The 22339-nt window shown below is 38.2% G+C and overlaps 1 protein-coding gene across 1 annotated transcript in view; it reads right to left on the reverse strand.

The window, feature by feature from the left end:
• Dnajc1 (DnaJ heat shock protein family (Hsp40) member C1) overlaps positions 1-22339 on the reverse strand; it is a 218729-nt gene that overhangs the window by 29125 nt on the left and 167265 nt on the right. Inside the window, exon 9 of the mRNA XM_052727507.1 lies at positions 9067-9186. Coding sequence (XP_052583467.1) covers positions 9067-9186 — 120 coding nt within the window. The remainder of the gene's footprint in view (positions 1-9066; positions 9187-22339) is intronic.

Below are 22339 nucleotides of genomic sequence, written 5' to 3' on the forward strand. Positions count from 1 at the left end.
ACTTCTAATCCAGCTCAATGGAAGGGAAAACCAAGTAAGTGCTCCCACGACTGCACATCATTTCCCTTATGTTCCACTGAACAGAATTAGTTATGTAGCCATATCATAGGTCAGAAGTCTCGGTAGCAGTGTTACTAGGTTCACATGAGCCCAGCTACAAATCTATTATTAAATAGTAAGGAGAAAACATATTGTGGTGAACAGCACACAAGAATATTCTATAATGTGTAGATTTTAAAATTGAAAACCTATGTGTAAAACATTATATTTAAAATATGAAAATTCATTATATAAGATATTCCAATATTGTGACCTGGTAAGTACTGTTCACATTATCTACTGAAATTACCCTTTTTGGTAGGTGGTGGTGGTAATGGGCCTCTGTATTTTGTGAAGTTTCTAGTTGCCTTTCTTTTGTACATGCATGCACACATTTCATATACATATGCACACACATATAATATATACATTGCCCAAGTTCTAAGCTATACTATCTATTCTAAAAACCCTTTCCCAGGGTTCCAATCCTTGTCATAAAATCCTCAATCTCTTGTTCCAACTTGCATGTCATGTTCGTGCTGGCTACACACTGGAGGGTGGTGATTTATGTGACTGTTGTTTCAGTACTTGATTCTTTACTGCTTGGAGCTCACATTCCCTCTCTCTGCTGGTGGATAACCTCTCATATTTGCTCTCACAAAGGAACTGCTCACGATTCAGGTTATATCTTAGCATTGCAAAAGGACAGCTTCCTCGTCTCCCAGAGTCTAGTGTGGCCTAGAGGCCTGATGCCACTCTGACATGCCTTACTCTGGAGGAGTGTTCTCCATGGTAAGGAGATCTTTGAGGATTTATGTATTCTCAGTGTCTATAAATCTCCCTGGGATCTTCTCCATATATCCATTTAGCTTTGGGAAACTCTTACAAAGTGGCCTCAGGTATCCCTGGATTCTAGAAAGCTTTGCTGTATCATTTACTTAACAAAAAATCTTGCCTCTAGTTTCTCTTTTATTGAGACTCAATCAGATCTGGATTTCTAGGGTTGAATTCCTGCATTCTTTTCTGTATGTTAAAAGTTTGCCCCTTTATTCTGCTTTCTAGGAGATTTTCCTAAAGATAATTTTCAACAATTTTGCTGTTGTATTTGTTACTTATTTTGTTTTGATATTTTCTATGGTATCTTTTCCTTTAAAAAATATTTTATTGCCAGGTGGTGATGGTGCACGCCTTTAATCCCAGCACTAGGGAGGCAGAGGCAGGTGGATCTCTGTGAGTTTGAGGCCAGCCTGGTCTACAGAGTGAGTTCTAGGACAGGCTCCAAAAGCTACAGACAAACCCCGTCTCAAAAATAATTATTTATGTATTCGTTTATTTAGTGTATGTGTGTGTATATATATGTGTAGGCATGCATTGGCCCCTACTATCTCTCCCTGCTTTTTAAAAATAATTTAGCGCCGGGCGGTGGTGGCGCACGCCTTTAATCCCAGCACTTGGGAGGCAGAGGCAGGCGGATCTTTGTGAGTTCGAGGCCAGCCTGGTCTAGAGAGTGAGATCCAGGAAAGGCGCAAAGCTGCACAGAGAAACCCTGTCTCGAAAAACCTAAAAAAAAAAAATAATAATAATAATAATTTAGCATTTTCTTTAGTATCTGGATATTAGAAGGCTGCTATAAAGAGACTGCATCAACAGGCTCAAACAAACTAACTGAAGAAGGCTGATATTGCTCTACTAAAGATATCCAACTAGTAAAACATCAAATAGTCTATAACATTCTCAGTTATATATTTAACTGCAAAACAATTAAGTAAACAGCCAAGTCCAGCTATTTGAAAGTGAATAGTTTTATATGATCAAGTAGTTTTTATCTTGGAAAATTAAAAAAAGGACTTTGACAATTATTTCTTTTCTTTTTTTTTCTCCTTTGAAGGTAAAAATTTTATTTTTGAGGAACTTGTTACTGCACATTTCAGAGAGAGCTATGTAAGAAAGCAAAAATGTTCTCCCCTCATCCTAGGAATAAATAAGGGCATAAAATTTTGTTTTAAATCATGACACTTGGAAGTTTAGCACCAGCATCCAAAATGAACAACAAAGGAAAAAGAGCAGTTACTATATATTTCAGATTTCTTTGGTTGGAAATCCCTATGTGGTATTAATATTTCTTCTTTTAATTCATATTACCAAAACAGTAAAAACCAGGAAAAAAATATAAAGCTAGTGGTTGCTGAAACTGGGGAGGCCGCTCTCCTGCGCCTGCGCAGGTCCCCGGGATGCAGCTTGATGGACACTGCTGGCTCATTCCCTTTGTAGCTGTTAGTTTCGTAGAGAATAGCAGTAAACATCATTGTTAAAATTATTTCACATCTGAGCTGGTAAGATGGCTCAGCAGGTAAAGACATTTGGGTGTATGCAAAGTCTTCCGTTTGATCTCAGACCCTCATCATGGAAGCAGAGAAAAAAACTCTTCAAGATATCCTCTGACCTCCAAACACGCCTCTGACCTCCCACACTCACACAGACACACAGAGTAAATAAATGTAATGCAAACCTCAAAACTCATTTTACAAAATCCACATTAATTCCTGAAAACAACTGTCATAAATTAGAACCCCCAAAAAATTAAACTGAAGAAAATTTCCCTAGTATGCCCCATATCAATGACTAACAGTAAATTAAGAGCCAAAAGCCAGATTTCTTGATTAAAATAGAAATAAAAACCTTCTGCATTAATTACTCTATAATACCCAGCGGAAATCTCATCAGGTCAAATAGAGTGATTAAATAATTGGTCTGTGATCCCATTCGCTTGGAAGGCTGAAGCAGAATGACTCCCCCGAGTTTGTAGCAAGCCTGGGGTACATGAGTTCCAGCTCAGCCTAGGCTACAGAGGAAGAATCTATGTTAAAAAAACAAACACAAGGAAAAACCCAAGAAACAGATAAAACAGGAAAAACTTTTAACAGAGTGTAAATGATGTCTAGTAACATTACTATTGTACATATTAATACATTATCACTCAAAGTTATAAAGCAAGGAGCTAGTGACTCATCCAGCACGGAGGATAAGATAGAGCACTCAAAGCACTGGGCACTCTAAGGAGAAGGGGTTTTGAAGGTTGGGGGCGGGGAGGACTGAGAAGAGAGATCAAGCTTGGCCACAGAGAACAGAGAACGCCGGAAGCTGGCAGTGCAGTGCAGAAACCAAAGGGTTAAACTTCATCATTTTCACAACTTCAGGTAGGGCTATGCTGATGCTAAAATAATAGCACTATATTGTCAAAATAATATAAAACTCTATTTTTAATTTACTGATAACCATATGCTTCTTGACTTTGAAAAAGCCACCAGAATAACACAGTATAAATTCTCCCACGGGTATCTTCGGCCTCTGAGCTGGTTACAACTGTGTGACAAGAAGCTGGGATTTCACTAGCTGCACGCGTCCCTTCACTGGCCTACCTTAAACGGGTCTTATATTACCCTTTGGCATTAATTATGAAAGTTAAATCTAGACACCTGGCTTTTGTTTTGCTGTCTACCTGGCCCTTTCTAAACAAGCAGAGAATCCCACTCAGTCTATTATCATAAACAGAATGTGAGAGATTAGTGGCTGACAGAGCACCAGGGTCAGCTTACAGCCTTTCAGGCAAGAGAATATTACTTCAGGAGCAAGAAATCCGAAGCTCCCTGACCTTAACGTAGCAGCCTGCAGTTAATAATCACATTAAAGGTGGTTTTACATGCCAGACAGTTTTTGTTTCCTTTGTTGTCTTTACAATTTGAGTGTCCTTTGTGGCTACTAAAATTATATGCCAAGAGGCATGTAGTTAACATTCAAAATACTGAAGCTTCAATAAAGTTGGCCTTATAGTTTATCTGCATTAAAAAACACTTTATGTAAAATAAATTAAAACTAAAATATTGCTTGTCCTTCCCCACAGTAGTATTTAATGATTTAACTCTAATTATGACAAGTAATAGACTGATTCTTTTTTAAACTGAGGAATCAAAATCGGTATTTTACTAGACTCTAACAATCTAAATAGTGAGCCGTTGAGACCCCAGCACTGCCACACTCTCACCTTTCCCATAAAAGGTCAATTGTTTCTGGAAGGAAAGAAGCAAGCCTGAAGCTACACATTTAGCAGGACCACAGGGTCAAACAACAGCTGTGTGGACCTGGGGCTGGCCGCCACACAGCAGGTCAGTGAGCAGGCGTAAGAGGAGATGGTGACCGCCAAAGGAACCTGGTTTCTCTTCCACAATCCACTTCTTAATGACAACAAATCTAATTAACACTGCAAGCCAAAAAGAAGTGTAAGTGACCTCTGAAAATGTGATTAACTCTCACTTAACATTCTACTAAAGGAACTGGACCAGCTGAAACCATTTCGGCTGCTCTAGTCTGACTCACAAGTCATTCTTGGGCATCACTGAAACAAGCATGCTGGGAGTTGGAGAGACAGTTCAGTAGTTAAGAGCACATGGCAACACACATGTGTTTGCAACTCCAGTCCCGAGGGATCTGTTGTCCTCTTTTAGATTCCTTGGGCACCAAGTATGCATGAACATGGTGCAGAGACGTATGCGCAGACACACAAATATAAGTAAAATAAAAACCAATACCACAATATGACCAAGACACATTATTTATGTGTATGATATTGTCAAAGAATAAATAAAATTAGTTTTAAAAAAGTTAGCCGAGTCTTCATGTTGCAGGCACTCTGCTGTACCAATAAAGTTTACCTGGAATCAGAGGGCATAGCTAGCTGCTAGCTGACCAAGTCAACTTTAGCGGACTTGTGCACACTGCACATTTCATGCTGTGTTAACGCAGATATGTAAGTTACCTTTAAAAGTTTGTATGTTCTCAGAATAAAAGGACTGGGCACGAATAAAGACAAAACAAGTAGCCCAAGTGATCTAGCCTCTTAGATCGGTTGCAGTATCCTCAAAAATCTACATCAAGAACAACTTCCAAGTCGCTAGCTGAGATGGTCCGGCCTCACAGACTACTCTAGCCAGGACTTCAGATAAGCTCTATACTTTCCCATCACATTGGGATTGGACAACAGATGATACAGCCAGCTCTCCCAGGACTTGTCATTATCCCTATTTTCTCAGGGTACCCTAGAGATGTCATTGCCCCCAGACAAAAGGAAGCAGTCTAGAGAACATAATGCCCACATTCCCAAGAGATACGGTTGTTAGTTTTTGGTCATTCAGTGAGTTATGAATGTTTTGTCATCATTTAGGGGGGTTGGTTGCAAATTGTTACTGGTCATGGTAAGGGAGGAAGCTAAGCAAAAGAGGTGGGATTCAAGAATTTCTTTCTGAAAAGAAAAAAGGGGGGTATGGAAAGTATAGGATAAAAGGGTAATTACTGAATCTACTTTAAACTAAAAAGCAACTATTAATCTCAAATACTTTACACTGGTATGGATTTTTGTATACTGATACAAATTTAAGGTTATTTTTGTTAGAACACTATGTTTCTACTCTTGTTTAAGACATTTTTGTTCATTGATACAAATTTAAGGTTATTTTTGTCATACTGTATATATGTTTTTACTCTTGTTTAAGGTATTATACCTATATAGTTCATTTAAAAATGTAATGTATAATTAAGAAATACAGGTTAGTAGTTAGTCATGTGTAATAATCAAACTTGTAGTCAAGTTAGGTATATTTTCAAGGTTAAAGAGATATATTTTAGATAGATAGATCAATGGTCTTCAAACACTCTGAGACCTACAGAATACAGCAATTAGATGCTTTAGTAACCTAAGGCTTTTCATGACAGTGAGACACTTCTGCTCCTGACAGCACCAATTTACTTCTAAAAAGGATGGGCACCAAAGAAACTCCATATGGAGTTTGCTTTTATTATGGCAAAGTTAGCCACTGGGCAAGAAACTGCCCTTGCCTCGACTGCTAACAGTATGCTGTCCAAATTGGACAAGCAAGACACAAAAGAAGGTGATTGCCAAACTTTGCCAAGACAAAGTAGGATGGTCCTTCAAAATTCCTGCTTCACAGAAAAGTCTGTCAGATATTCTAGGCCTGCAGGCCAAAGATGGATGCCCCAATGTTGCAGAGAAACCTTCGGTGACTGTCTAGATAGCCAGCTGACTCTATTGTTTCTATAGTTTTGGAAGTTGTTTACTCAGGTAATGTATCCTCTGGTCTTTGATGGGGTTGAAGACTAGATAGTTACAATTGCAGTTTTTCTTGTTACCATTTTCAAAAGAGAAACTTACATAAGAGATGTAAAGTTTATAAGGCTGAGAAACATAAAAGCTTAAGCTGTTTATCTAAAAAGATGTTTTAGGGTCTAAAAAAATATTTTTAGGATGGCAATACAAGTTATAATAAAAAGTGGTTTAGGTATTAAAACTTTGGCCTCACTAAGATAGGATATATAATATAGAGTACTTTTTCCAAAGTTGACAGATACAAATGAACTGAAAATTGTAAATGTAATTCTTACCTGATAATTGTTCTTATTGTATATAGTTTTACTTTGTTAGAGTTAAACCCTTTCCTTTTTATTTAGACAAAAAGGGAGAAATGTTGTAGATTATTTGTTTACACACACTGTGTGAAGATGTATCATTGTGATTGGTTAAATAATGAGCTGAATAGCCAATAGCTAGGCAGGAGAGAAAGGTGGGATTTCTGGGGAGAGAGAGGAAGAGGAGGAATCTAGGCACGTGGATTACGCTAGGGATGCCAAGAGACTGAAGAAGTCAGATATACAGTATAGAGCAAAGGTAATTAAGCCAGGTGGCAGAACATAGATTAATAGAAACAAGTTAATTTGAGTCATAAGAGCTAGTTGAGGACAAGCCTAAGCTAAAGGCCAAACTTTCATAATTAATAATAAGTCTCCTTGTTGCTATTTGGGGGCTGGCGATTCAAAGATAGTCCAACAAGAAAGCTTGCTACATCTTCAGATACCTGGCTTTTTTTTGTTGTTTGTTTTTTAATAGGGAATGTCTCTGTCCCTCTGTGCTTACTGAAATGCATAGTAAGGCTGTAGAGATGATACAGGGCAGTAGACAGTGACACAGGAGAAAAGTTACAATGACATCTTGGGAGGCTATGAAAGTTTAGGTCTATTAACTATTTGCAAGGTGCTTTTGATTTTGTAGAAACAAAACATGCAGTGTATACAAAAAGTCAAAAAGTTACAGTTAACCACTTCATAATAAAAAGTACTGCAGACATAAAATCAGCCTCCCCAGGAGAAGGCTGGGGAAAAAAATAGTAAAACATACAAGATAAATTTGTAAAAGTTTAAAAAGAAACCTCTGCAACAAAACTACTCTTGTGAACTCGGCACAAGATTAATTCTGTGAGGCTCTGCTGGCAATAGCTTGTAAGACTAGCATTTTTTCAGCCTTCATACCTTCTCTTTTTTTATTTTTTCAAGACAGGGTTTCCCTTGGCTGTACTGGAACTCACTTTGTAGACCAGGCTGGCCTTGAACTTAGAGAGATCCACCTGCCTCTGCCCCTGAAGTGCATGTGCTGCTATTATTTACCTCTTAAGAAGACACTAATTAGCATATTATTGTTTTTCTTTATACAATCAGGTTAAAAGTTTTGGGCTCTTTAAAACAGTATTTTTAGAATGTTTAAAAATTATTTTAGCAATTTAAAATATATAATGTTTAAAATATCAGTAGCCTTGGAATGTCTTTAATGTAGTTAATTATACCATTCCTTACAAAATACCTTAAAATGAGAAAATAAAATGCATATTTCAGCAGTACTCTTAAAAGAAGAAAAGGTATCCCTATGGTTCTCCATGAGTTAAAGATAATTGGTTACTTCACAAAACCACAGAAATGATCTGTTACTAGATACAACAGCTTTTGTCCCATGATCATACTTATATATGTAAATATATATGTAATGTGAAATTCTCAATGCAAGTCCTAACCAAAAGGAAAAGAGGAATAGAAAAAAATTTGACAGTACTTTTTAAATATATATGTTTGTTTCTAAATAAAATACATAAAAGTTTACTCTGGAAAATAAGTCATAGCAATTATAACAAATCTCATTGTTTTGGTAGCTGTGTTTTATTAGCATGCTCATTAAATGTGTGTTCATTGTAGAAAAGACCTAAAGGCATGCTAACAGAATTACAGAGGAAATTTAAATCTTTCTTTTAGCAACTCTTTGAAGAACTTTTAACCATAAGATGTATATAAAGGAAATTTAGCCAGGCGGTGGTGGCGCACGCCTTTAATCCTAGCACTCGGGAGGCAGAGCCAGGCGGATGGATCTCTGAGAGTTCGAGGCCAGCCTGGGCTACCAAGTGAGTCCCATGAAAGGCGCAAAGCTACACAGAGAAACCCTGTCTCGAAAAACCAAAAAAAAAAAAAAAAAAAAAAAAAAAGAAATTTAGTAAAGGGTATTTACTATGCTTTACACAAGTATCAGTTTGATAACTGAGACAGGAGAGTTCCCTTCTCTCTCCTAATTATATGTTTGAAGATCTGGAACATGTCAGGTGCTCTACTGTAGATTCCCTGAATGAAAACACATAGAGTGCTATGTCAAAAGGTCCTTGGTCAGTAGTTTGTCTCCTAGGTGTTAGGTATGGCCATTCACACATACACGCCAAAAGGAATGGTCAGAAACATTCCATCTGCACTAAGACCAGTACTTACTCCATTAATCCAAACCACCTGTCTAAATACACTGGCAAGCTGAACTTCAGTGTTAAGGCTGAAATATCACCTCTCTAATTCTGATAAGTTGGAAAACTGTCTTTTCCATGATTAAAGGGGCAATATAAACACAGAACCTAATGCTGTTTTCTATGATTAGGTTTCAGTAGCTGAAGTCTCTGAACACTACAATTCTGCACATAGTTGTTATACTGTGGAGCCGGGGATGGACTCACATCTGCTTCTTGCTTATTTCATTAATGGTTCCCTCCCAGGTCCTTTCTCCACAGATAACCCAGGACCCATCTAAGGCTGCCTCCTGCATAGTGGGCCTGTTCTGGTTTGTCACTGCTCACACAATGCAAATCTCAGTGAACTCACATCTGTCACAGATCGACCCAATTCGTGGGCAATCTTTTCCCATCGACCTGGGGTCCCTCCTGGGAACTTAACCATACTTCTTGTCAGCTGGTTGAGGTCCTCTTCTGTCCATTCAGGTGCCTGTGAAACATTAAAGAAAAAATAATTGGAAATATGCTTACTAAAACATTAATAAGCTTGTGAAACAATTATTGGCAGAACCCTTTCTGCAATGACCAATAGTACTAAACATGTATTTAAACTTAGTCAAAGGCTGGGGCAGCATCTTTATAGGCAGAATGGAGTCCCAGCAGTCTTTGAAAGATTTTTGTATGCATATAAGAATAAGGAAGTACTGCAAAATGCAAAACCATGTTTTTGAAGATACTTAGAAAAAGAGACCAATTTTACATTAAAATAAAAAACCATTATAAAAGTCTATAAAAAACTCTCACTACAAAATGTAGTACTGCTCACATAACTCACATAACATGGCTAGCAAAGTTTTGAAGTAAAAAACACTATAAAAGAAAACAAAATGGTTCTTAGACATAGACATGAAAATCTGAATAGATAAAGCACTGATTGAGAATCAGAACTGTGCAAGGCTACATTTCTTGCCCATTCTATGTAATAATAACAACATTCAATTTAGAAATTTATCAAATACTAGCATTCTGTACAACATGAGAACAAGTAAGATTAGACAGAAACTCTAACATCAAGATGTGAACCTTCCAGTCCATGCAAAGCTTTTAGTAGTTGAAATAGTGAAAACACCTTAAAGATTACAAAACTGTGAAAAATTCTAGCAGAAACATATTCCTGAATTTCATTACTAGTGACTACCAATGGTCAAAACCTAAAACCAAGTAAAGAAACATAAATCACTGTTGAATAAGAAAAACCTATAATATGACAGCTATATTCTAGCATAAGCTATCTATCACCCGTCAGAGGCAGCAGTCACTCTGGCACTAAACAATGAGAGAGGAAGGAAGCCCACCTCATTTCCCTTTAATTAAAAAGAAATGGTGGGGGGAGGTAGTGGGAGAAAAATCTTAGAAACAAATACCTTTTCTAATCACCATTTCCGATAATGAACAGGCATACATCAGGCAGTTTGCATTACAGAACCATCAGCACAGAACAACAGTTAGAGGTGAGTGACCCCAGGGACTATCTCCAGAGCTCCAGCAAAGCCTCTCCCTGACACTAATCCTCCCTGTCATTCTCCCACTGTGCTCCAACCACACTGACATTGGCCTGCCTCCCTGCAAGCCTAACAGGGCCCTTCCTGACTTTTTACTGTCTCCCCCAATCAATGGTTCAAGCATGCTCTTTTCACCATGTCCAAATGGCAGCTTCACTCATAATCAAAGTGCACTGGCCCTGTTAAAGGGCTCTCCGAAAGGCTTTCCTATTTGCATTCATTTGCAAAGCAAACTACTTTTATTCACTTTGTTCTGCTATCAAGAATGTTCCCTGAAGCAGATAAATTGGCATAAATACAACCTGCCACTTAAGAGTCAGTAAATAATAGCCAATAGTAGGGAGGATTTTATCAATCACTCTATTTTGTATCCACTAAGGGCTGAAAGCCTCGAACATATTCATCAGTACAACCCCTACAATACATGCATAAACTCACTTAGATAAAAAGGTAGTCTACACTGGATCTGGCTAGAATTTCTCTGATATTTAATGAAGATCAGAAATTTAATTCTCTGGATCACTTAAGCTAAAAATTACACAGCGGGTCTTTCCTTCTTTTCCTTTCTTTTTGCCTTATTGAAGGAAAAATGAGTTATTTAGATATCATTTAGAGGAGCAAATTAGATTTTCAAAGAAAATACTATCCTGATTATTAAAACCCAAAGCTCTTGTAAGTATACAGATATGCAGAGAAGCTTAAGCTTGAGGAGAATATAAGCTGGAAGTGCAAAATCAAGTCATGAAGAACATTAAGATCCTCACTGAAACAGGACCAAAATCATACTAGGGCAGTGTGCTTCAGAGCATAGCAAGTCACCTGATATCTACATCAGCTTTAACAGAAATCTGTGCAAAACTGCTATTTTTAATGGATTGGTTTTCCAAAACCTACATATATCAACAGTCAACATTAAAAAACCAATCAGATTTTAATTTAATTTCTTGCTAGTAAGTCTAACAACATGGCGCCACTGTTTTCCTGGGAGGGCAACATTTCATTTAAATTAAATACCTGTATTGAAAATCTGAAGAAAAAAAAAATCACTGACTGTCTCAGCAAACTTCCTTTTAGTTTTAGTTATTTCATGGCCATGATTTGTACTATTATCGTTAAAAGATGGGTAATAATAAGAACCTGTGGGCTGAAATCTGAGTGTGGCCTTTGAGCTACTCATTATTCTCTCTCCTACAGCGGCAAGGCCCTTTGGTGAATGTGTAATTCCTCAGCAATAGTTAGTAGTGTCTTTAGAAGGAACAGAGCCCACTGTGATCAGCTACTCGAGCAGCCATGAGGGTGGCCGTGGTGTGAATGTATTCTCCCTGTTCTAATATAGAGCCAACTGTAGCTGTGAAAGTCAAATGAATGCATAAGCATACTGCTTTGCACTTAAAACCATGTGTGTCCAATATTACTGAAACACTGGGCCAAAAACTCATCGCTACAGTAAAGTAATGGAAGACACCACATGGTGTGGGGACAGCTGTTGTGACTACACAAGCATTCCAATTTTGCATCAGAAAAGCCCCACTCTGGGAATAAATCTCCATACTGAATACAAAATAAAAAGTAAGTTTTCAAATTATTCAATATTTTACGTAATGACCCCCAAATATATATACATAAGAATGAATAGGGAAATTTAAATTGTATTATCAAAATAATACTCCTTTGGGATGGATTTTTGCCATAAACCCTGCTATGTTCAAAGACTTAGTGCCTCTGAAAATCTTTAATATTCCTGGGTTACAGGGCTTGGAGGTAGCAAGGGAAAGCTTGTTATTTTATAGAACCTACATGCAGTTTCCCCTTCAAGTTTTAGACCATAAAACATGAAATATAAAGTATTATGCAATTTATATGACTGAAAAATTATGGCTACATTTAAAGAAAAATACATATTACTTATTGTATTCTCATATTTTAATAGTAAAAGGTCCTTTTTATTTAATAGATAGTTAAATTTTTGTATTGAAGCATTTTTAGTTGGTTTAGTTCAACTCAAAAGTCTTAGATATATTGTGGATAGTATTCCTCTAACTATATTTTGTACAGTTTTAGAATGCATTAAGTTTTCAGCTATATAATTTCTTTTCCAATTTTAAAGTGACTTTGACAAACTTCTGTGTAAATCAATGGTATGCGAAGAGCAACAAAATTAAACCAAACAATCTCAAATTACCTTTACTCTTAGGAAGATAAATTCTTGAGACCCTTCTTCCTGGCTTGTAGGTGGCCACCTCTCACCATCTACGAGGGCTCATACTAAAGCTGCTTACTGAGGAGCCTCTTGCAACCTCTGTTTCCACGAGTTGGACAAAGCAATACACCCACCACTAAAGACTGGACACAGAAGGGGACTCTACTCTTCTGTTGTTGCTTTTGGTGTTAAGCAAGTGCTCCAGAACTGAGATAAATCCATCAACAAGACTACATTTCTGCGTGGCTCTTGCCAAAAATGGACACAGTTCTCTTGTAATGAAGGAGACCTCTCTGCTGGGACATTTCCCCTGGTCACTCTGACAGATTCGATTTATTGTGGAGCTTTGATTTCCTCTTGGAGCTAGGATGGTGTCCTTTCACTGTGATTCTTTCTCAGGTGACTATTGCTGCCATTCCCATCAGGTCAACTAAGCTGGACCATACTACTGTAGATCTTGAAAGTAATCTTGTCATGTTTTTAGCCTTTCAGACAGTTTGCAGTCAGCCACCAGGATACCTTTCATTGCTAAAGCCACTGAACAACGGGCCAGGAGTCAAAAATATTGGATGCAGCCTTCATGGTCCCTGCTGTCTATAGATATCTGGGATTGCTCAACACTGGAAAGGCTTCCTCAAACATCAGCTCCAAAAGTTGACTCTAGGCAGTTGGATCTCTGAGTGTTCGAGGCCAACCTGGTCTACATAGTGAGTTCCAGGACAGCCAAAGTCATGTAATACCCAAAACAAATATCCCCCACAACAAACAGAAATTCTCCCTCTCTCAGTTTTTCCTCATCTTTACATTTTAGTTATGAAAAGCAACTGACCCCAGAAATAAACCTTTTCCTTTTAGTTACTTTCTAGATAATCAAGGGGTAGATGGTAACAGATATTTACTTAGAAAATTCAGGATTCATCCTTGATGGGGATGACCTCCGTCTTTTCCTGATGGCAACACATGCCAGTCTGGTTGGTATACCTTTTGGGTGAGAGCACAGCTAAGGGTATAAGAGAATCAATCTAGTCCTGGTTCAGCCACTTCAAATTTCTTGCAGGAGTCACAAAGTCCTAAATCATGGTCATATGGCTGAATATACTTCTTGCCAATACAGTTGTGAGTGGGGGTCTGAAATTTGTATAAAACATTCTAAGTGCCTGCGCTTACTTACTGGGACAAGGTCACCTGATATGGCCATGAGGAATGAAACCAGGCTAGTTGGACAGTTCACAAAACTTAAAGCTGTGGCAATTTTATTGAGAGCAATCAGACTTTTTATACCTTTATCAGCAACAGAATATAATGGCAATTTCCAGAATTAAGACAGTTGTAGTTGCCAGGATACAGTGAAGTTTGCAAGCTATACAGGGTGTACAAGATTAATGTCTAAGACCAATTGTCCTGTCAAGCTTCTCTGCTTCCTTAACTCCTAAGGGAATGAAAATACAGAGAAACACTAAGTGACCTGCATGCTTCGCTGCCTGAGGGAGTAGGCCAGTCTCTCAGGAACTAGAAGGTACAGTGCCCCAGGAACCATGGACTCTAACCTGAAAAACCAATGATGCATGTTTCTCAAGCCAGCTAGGCCAACTCCATGGTTCCCTACAAAGCATCTTATCTTGAAGAAAAAGAGGAGGCTAGGTACAAAGTCAGGGATGGTTGTAAGAAAATGTAACTTTACAGCTATGGGAATAAGAGACACGAATTTTGTGGTTATTAGAAAACAACAGTCTCAATCCGGATAAGGGTCTGGTATCCAGAATACATAACAAGTTCTCTTGAGCTGATGAGATGGCCCAGCAGTAAAGGTATTTGCTGTGCAAGTCTGGCCACTTGAGTCCCATCCCTGAAACCCATGTAAAGTGTGGAAGAATGGTCTTTATAAAGCTCCTCTTTGAATTCCACACATACATCTCTCCCATACACACATGAAATTAAACCAAAATTTTAATTAGATTTATATATTTTATGTGAGAGTATTTAGTCTACACATATCTGTGTACACCATGTGCATCCTATATGCCCATGGAGGTCAAGAAGAGGGCATTGGATCCCCTGGAACTGGAGTTACAGATGGTTGCAAACCACCATGTAGATGCTGGGAATTGAACTCAGGTCCTCTGTAAGAATAAGTGTTCTTAACCACTGAGCTGTCTCTCCAGCCCCTTCCTCCCAAAAGAATTCTTACTACTAAAAAATTTTAAAACAGGCCAAGATGCATTTCCCTGTCACACCTAGAGGACACTTATCTAGTAATAGGCATCCTGGGCCTCTGGCAATTACAATCCTTCTGCCTCCTCTTCTGCAATTTTTCCTGAGCCCTGGGTGTAGGGTTTGCACTGCAGATATATCAGTTGGGATTGGGCACCCTACAGTCCCTTCTTCTTTGCACTTTGACCCGTTGTAGATCTCTCTAATAGTCTCTACCTGTTGATGAGAGGTGAGAGCTGTATTTGTTTGTGGGTATAAAGATAAGTATTAAGAATACAACAACAACCTGGGTGGTGGTGGAGCATGCCTTTAATCCCAGCACTTGGGAGGCAGAAGCAGGTGGATCTCTGTGAGTCTGGTCTCCAGAGCTAGTTCCAGGACAGTTACACAGAAAAAGCCTGTCTAAAAAAAAAAAAAAAAAAAAAAAAAAAAAAAAAAAAAAAAAAAAAAAACCTAAAAAACAAACAAACAAACCTACCAAGACCACAACAATGACACCATTAGCTGACATGCCAATACGGGCAGGGGGATGCCACATGGCCCCACACCTAGATAAGGAGCTATACGTTTCTGAGAGATGGAAAATTAGCTTCCTCCAGGGATGGTTTATAGTACATAGGATGTTCAACTGAATGTTGTTAGCCTAGGATATACATATGTATAAGCAACACTAAGTAGACTCAGTAGGTTATATACACATGTATGCATACACACACACACACACACACACACACACACACACACGTAAAAATAATTAAAAAAGAACATGAATTGGGGAGGAGGTGGGGTGGTAGTAATGTAGATTACAATGTTTATGTATGAAGTTTAAAAAAATGGGCAAAGGATCTTAACAAAAATTTTTCCAAAGATAGTATATAAATAGCCCACAGCTGGGTGGTGGTGGCCGCCTTTAATCCCAGTATTTGGGAGGCAGAGGCAAGTGGATCTCTGAGTTAGAGGCTATCCTGGTCTACACAACGAGTTCCAGGATGGCCAGGACTATCAAACAGAGAAACCCTGTGTTGAAAAACAAACAAAACAAAACCAATAACTACAGGAAAATGTTTAACACCACTAACAGATTAAAAAGCAAGAATATGCAAATTATAATCACAGTAAATTTGAATTTGGGGTCTAGTGAAGAATTAAGTGAGAGAGAGAGATGAGGCTCCAGGGGAGTGGGGCAGTAGGTGAGATGCCATAAGGCTTTGCACCTTCTTAACTAATATCACCATGCAGAGTCCTAAGGGCTTCACATGCATCCTACCAGTCAGTCCTCAAGGCAGCCTTGGAAATGTGATTATGCCTTTGTGCAGGGGCACTGAGGTTACAGAACTTGTTCAAGATCTACAAATTTGATCCAAAGTTTTTCACTACTAAAAAATCCACCAATACTTCCCATTTCCTAAAAAAAAAAAAAAAAAAAAAAAAAAAATTCCCAAGTTCCTCTGTAGGGGATCTAAAGATTGGGTATCTGGACCTGGCCTACCTTTCTAGTTCTATCTCATCTTAATCTCTGCTTCAGATATCTTCAGCTAGCTAACGCTACTGGTGCTAAATACTCAAGCTATCTTACAGGGCTACCCCTTCGGAATCTTTCCTTTCTATCCAGAATGCACTGTTCTAAATTACCTACCCAAACTCTTCCTCCTCCACTGAGAATTGTTTTCTCTGAGAAGCCTTCCTAACTCCCCATGATACTTAGGTTAATCCTGCTAAGTTCCCTCCATAACATTTTACAGTTTTATTTAAATTACTGCATTATATTTTGATGGTCCCTTCACAGAACTGTTTCTAAGTATAGATTTTACAACCACCTTTGATTCTCATGGACACATCCTCAATGGCGACACATTATAAAGTCAGTGAATAATTGTTAAATAAGTTTTGGGGGTTAAAACAGAAGAATTCATGCAAAACCAGACTCTTAGTAGGTAGGAAAATAAGTTCAAGATACGCTTAAAGTGGGCAACTCTACTTAAGTGGGGATGACAACAATTATACCCACACCTAAGATCAATGAAGGGAGAACAGTGCTCTTGACTATGCAGTCAGAGGTGTACCAGAGAAAATTTTCATGTCTCAGGGGACATTTTAATTTATAGATTTATAGCTCTTAAAATTAAATGTGATCTCAAGAGAAAAACTATTCTGTCTTCAGGCAGAAAATTTTCTGTATTATCCTACTGGGGAAAAAACTGAAACCAAAAGAAATTGAAGAGATCAAAAAAAAAATCAGGACACATGATTGATAAATGCTATAGGGAAAATTAAAGATATGTTGTATTTTTTCTATCCTACTTTACAGTAGTGCATCTAAGTATTTTTCAAAAGTTACAATATTCAATAGAATGACACTTGATTCTTAGGGCTAGAATCTATCTTTTTAAAGCATGAAAGTTAATATTTTTAAGTAACTGTATTGCCTAAAATAGATTCATTCCAATTAGAAACATTCTAGTCCTATGCCCTATTTTCCAGCAAGAAGAAACAGAAACCTACAAAAGTTGAGAAAACCTTAAGTTCATTGTGCTATGAATAACCGCACTATGGGGGACCCCAGGTTCTCCAATTTTAGTTCAATAATCCAGTTCCTTAGGTTACAAATCTAAGTGTAGTGAATGTTGAAAGGAAAATCTACATCAAGACAACTGTTGAAAGTGGCAATCTTTTGAATGCTCATATAAAGTTAAGGTAGCATTACAATTTATATGACATTTTTGTCAGGATAAGGTTTGCTTTTTTGTTTGTTTGTTTTTTCAAGACAGGCTTTCTCTGCGTAGTCCTGGAACTTGCTTTGTAGACAAGCCTGGCCTCAAACTCAGAGATCTACCTGCCTCTGCCTCCCAAGTGTGCCACCACTGCTTGGTGACACATGTTGGTGTAAGTTTTTAACTTTGGTAAATGGTACAGTTTTTTTGTTTATTTATTTTTGTTTTTGGTGTCATATTCAAGGAATCATGACCAATCCAAAGCAATGAAACTTTTCCTTTGTTTGTCTTTGATCCATTTTGGAGATATATAATATCTATATATATCTCCAACCCAGTAACATTTCCTCTAACAAGGCCACACCTCCTAATAGTGCCACTATATCTATATCTATATCTATCTATCTATCTATCTATCTATCTATCTATCTATCTATCTATCTATCTATCTATCTATCTATAGCATGTAAGTATCTTGTTTTCTCAGCACTATTTGTAGGCTCCCCAGTCCAGCAAATGTTCCTGGGTCTTTGTAGAACATTACTGATCATACCACAAAAGTCTATATCTAGGATCTTTTCCAACTCATTGGTCCTTAAGTTTATGCCAATACCACTTAGTTTGATCACTATACCTTTGCAATAAGTTTTGAAACCAGGAAGTCTGAGATCTTGCCTCTGTTCTTTTTCAAGATTGTCCTCTCTATTTGGGGTCCCTTAAGATTCCACTTTGCTGGAGAATGTACTGAATGGAAAGGCATTTCATGTTCATGGAGTGGTAATTTCCAGTGCAGCTCATTCACTTTTATTATGAAGTTCAAAGTCACTTTGTCCAGTCAACTCCACTAGCTTATTAGTAGACAGTTTCTTTCTTCTCCTCGTCTCCCTTGGAGCTACATAAACTGCATCATGTCATGAAGTCTTTTCCCTCTTGACAGTATGTTTTCAAATTTTACTCAAATTGATGCATATTGTTCTAATTTGTTAAGTTTAACTTCTTTGCAATATTCTGTTATTCATCTGATTCCCAGTATGGCTGAAAAAATTTACCACAGAGTGCCTTAAAACAACAGAAACTTATTCACTCACTATCAGGAGGCTAGAAGCCTTCAACCTAGGTTTTGGTAGGACTGATTTAGTTTGGAAGTTTGTGGGGTAATCCCCTCACCCTTCCACCCACCCCCACTGCTGTTGATTTCGAGCAATTCTTAGTTTTCCATGGACTAGAGTGACATCACTACACTATCTGTGGTGTTACTCTACAAACTCTTTTCTTGTGGCTGTTCTAAATACCTATTGTTTCTTCTAAATACATGCATATCACTGATTTTCAGGACTGTCTTTTTAAGGTTTCTATTGCTATGAAGAGACATCATGACCACAGCAACTCTTAGAAGGAAAAGATTTAATTGGGACTGGCTTATAGTTTCAGAGGTTGTAGTGGTTTTAATAAAAATGGCCCCCATGCTGGGCGGTGGTAGTGCACACCTTTAATCCCAGCACTTGGGAGGCAGAGGCAGGCAGATCTTTGTGAGTTATAGGCCAGCCTGGTCTATAGAGCGAGATCCAGGAAAGGCGCAAAGCTACACAGAGAAACCCTGTCTCGGAAAAACCAAAAAAAAAAAAGCCCAGAGGGAATGGCACTATTAGGAGGTGTGACCTTGTTAGAGGAAATGTTACTGGGTTGGGCTTTGAGAATTCAGATGCTCAAGCATCTGAATACCCAGTGTGGCAGCAGCATCTGAATACCCAGTGTGGTATTCTCTTCCTGCTGCCTGCTGGTCCAGATGTAGAACTCTCAGCTCCTTCTCCAGCACCATGCTTTCTGCCTTGGCGATAATGGACTAAACCTCTGAACTGTAAGCCACCTCCAATTAAATGTTTTCTTTCATAAGAGTTGCCATGGTCATGGTGTCTCATCACAGCAATAAAACTCTAACCAGGATAGAGGTTTAGTCCATTATCGTCATAGCAGGAAACATGGTAATGCACAGGTAGATATGATGCTGGAGAGATAGCTGAGTTCTACATTTGGATTGGTAGACAACAGGATGAGAATACCACACTGAGCCTGGCTTCAGCATCTGAGACCTCAAAGTCCATCCACAGTGACACACTTCCTCCAAGAAGTCCACATCGACTTCAACACAGCCATACTTCCTAACATTGTCACTCCCTGGTGACCAAGCATTCAAACACATGAGTGTATGGGGCCATTCCTATTCAAACCACCACAGGGACTATCCTATTTCAATATGATATCATCTTAAATAAGACCTTACTTCCAAATACGATTAAATTCTGAGGTTCTCTGTAGAGTTTGTGCATATAATATTTAATCCATTATGCACTATGACTGTTTATCCATTTATTTCCTTTACTGATAAATATCCTGGTTGTTTCATATTTTACTTTTGTTGGGATGAATATCTATCTATGTAAATATATTTAAAAAGGAATTTCTGATTAACATCATGAATACTTTCAGCTTTACAATTAGATGTCAAATTACTTGTCAAAGAAGCTTTAACTGACTTTCCTATCAACAACAATGGAAAGTTCTTGTCCCACTGCCCCCAAATACCTGCCAACATCTAACTTTGATTTTGTCACATGAATTTGTTACTTCAAATCAAACAACTGCAACTATCAATGTATTAAAAGCACAGACAGGAAGTACAGCTCAGTGAAAGATCACCTGCTGTGGATATCGCTCTGTATAAATAAAATGCTGATTGACCAGTAGCCAGGCAGGAAGTATAGGCAGGACAAGCAGAGAAGAGAATTCTGGGAACAGGAAGGCTAAGGCAGAGAGATGCTGCCAGCCGCCGCCATGACAAGCAAGATGTAAGGTACCGGTAAGCCACGAGCCATGTGGCAACTTATAGACTAATAGAAGTGGGTTAATTTGCTGGGCGGTGGTGGCACACGCCTTTAATCCCAGCACTCGGGAGGCAGAGCCAGGAGGATCTCTGTGAGTTTGAAGCCAACCTGGGCTACAGAGTGAGATCCAGGATAGGCACCAAAACTACACAGAGAAACCCTGTCTCGAAAAACCAAAAAAAAAAAAAAGAAAAAAGAAATGGGTTAATTTAAGATATAAGAACAGCTAGCAAAAAGCATGAGTCATTAGGCCAAACAGTTTAAATAATATAAGCGTCTGTGTGTTTATTTTATAAGTGGGCTGTCAGACTGACAGGGCTTGGCGGAGGCTGGAGAGAAGCTCTCCAGCTACAATCACCAGCCTAGCATACACGAGGCTCTGGGTTCTATTAGTTCTACTTCAATTTTACGTTTTAATAGACCCAATAGTACAATATAATTCCCATGTGCTCACCACCTAGCTGCAGTGATCATTCCTTCATAACCAATACAGATTCATGGCTACTAGACTAAAATTCCCTCTCTCCAATGTTATATTAAAGCAAATCTAAGACACAGAAAATAACTGGGAAAAACTTACTTGCATATTTTTATTGTGTGGATGCCATGGATACATGTGGAGGTCAGAGGGCAGCTTTGCTGAGATGGTTCTCTCTTTTCTCTTTTAAGTTGGTTCTGGGCATCAAATTCAGGTCATGCTTTTACTTGATGAACTGTCTCACCAGCCCCAAAACAGAGTCTCTTAGCCTAAGTAGGCCTTGAAATACAGTCCTCTTGCCTCAGCCTTGTAAATGCCAAGACTGCAGGAAGGTGCCACCATAACTGGTTTCAATCTTTTTGTTGAAGCAGCATATTCATAGTAAAGGTGTATTACTTGCATACTGTTAAATATTAATTTATTTAAATGCATGTATATTTCATTCTTTTTCTGTAAAATGTAGACACTCTGAAGGTATTTTCTACTTTCTTCCAATACTTTCTATTGTACATAAGAAAGTCAACTGTTTACATATTTGGTGTTTGTTTTCTCCCTATGGTTGTTTTTAAGGTTCTTTATTTGCTTCAATAATTTCTCCTTGATTTGCTTCTATGTTTTTATTTATCCTGTTCAGGACACCGAGTACTTCTAAAATATAGAGACTTACCTGTCTTACCAATTCTAGAAAATCTCAGCCTTTATTTTAATGCCCCATTTCCCAATCTCTCTATCTGTAACTGTCATCAGGAATTCTATTTTCCCATTCTACATTCCTAGCTACTTGTATTTTCTATCCTCATCTTTTGTTTATATAGGATCAACTTCTGGTTCATAAATTATCACTCCAGTGGTCTAAACAACACAAATTTTCATTTCCGTGGTCTACACAAGTCTTCAAGGAACACTTCATTCCTACAAGTTATACTTCTTGCTTATCCTATCACATTCAGGATGATTTTATCCTTTCTTTTCCTTCTGTAATCATTAGAAAGCTAATTAGTTTTATGGTCTCTTTCAGGTTGTTTTTCCTTCCTGCTGCTGACATGCCAGTTGTATTCTTTGTTGTGACTGCTGACCAAAGTCTATGTCTCTTCTGAGCACATATCCACTGGAGGACATGTTTGTTTTTCCTCCAACAAAACTCCCCAAAAGCCTGTTTGTGAAAAGCCGAGAAATCTTTGCTTTGGCATTTGATACAGCCCCCAGGATTATACTGGTCTAGAAGACTAAAGTTTCCTGCTATCCTTTCCCAGAAGAGTTGGCCTCTGAGACCACACTTGGAGCAGCAGGCTCAGTTCCAGCTACCTAGAGTCCCAAAGCTGAGCCTTCTCCCGGCCCTCCGTTGACATCTTATCTTTTCTGGTTGCTCTGGCCTCTTGTTCTCCTGTTAGCTACTTATTATATAGTAGCTATAGTATAATTAGCTACTTATTATATTGCACGCACTCAGACTACTGCAATAACCTTTGTTATTTTTTTTTAAAGGTATGGTCACAATACACAGCCTGGCTGGCCCGGAACTACTGTTTTACTATTTAAGCTAGATAATACCAACACTAAGAAGATAAAAGAACCAAGAGCATGGATTTTGAAAATAGT

The sequence above is a fragment of the Peromyscus californicus genome, unplaced genomic scaffold (genome assembly GCF_007827085.1).
Source record: "Peromyscus californicus insignis strain IS unplaced genomic scaffold, ASM782708v3 Scaffold_8__1_contigs__length_139910024, whole genome shotgun sequence".
Taxonomy (NCBI): domain Eukaryota; kingdom Metazoa; phylum Chordata; class Mammalia; order Rodentia; family Cricetidae; genus Peromyscus; species Peromyscus californicus.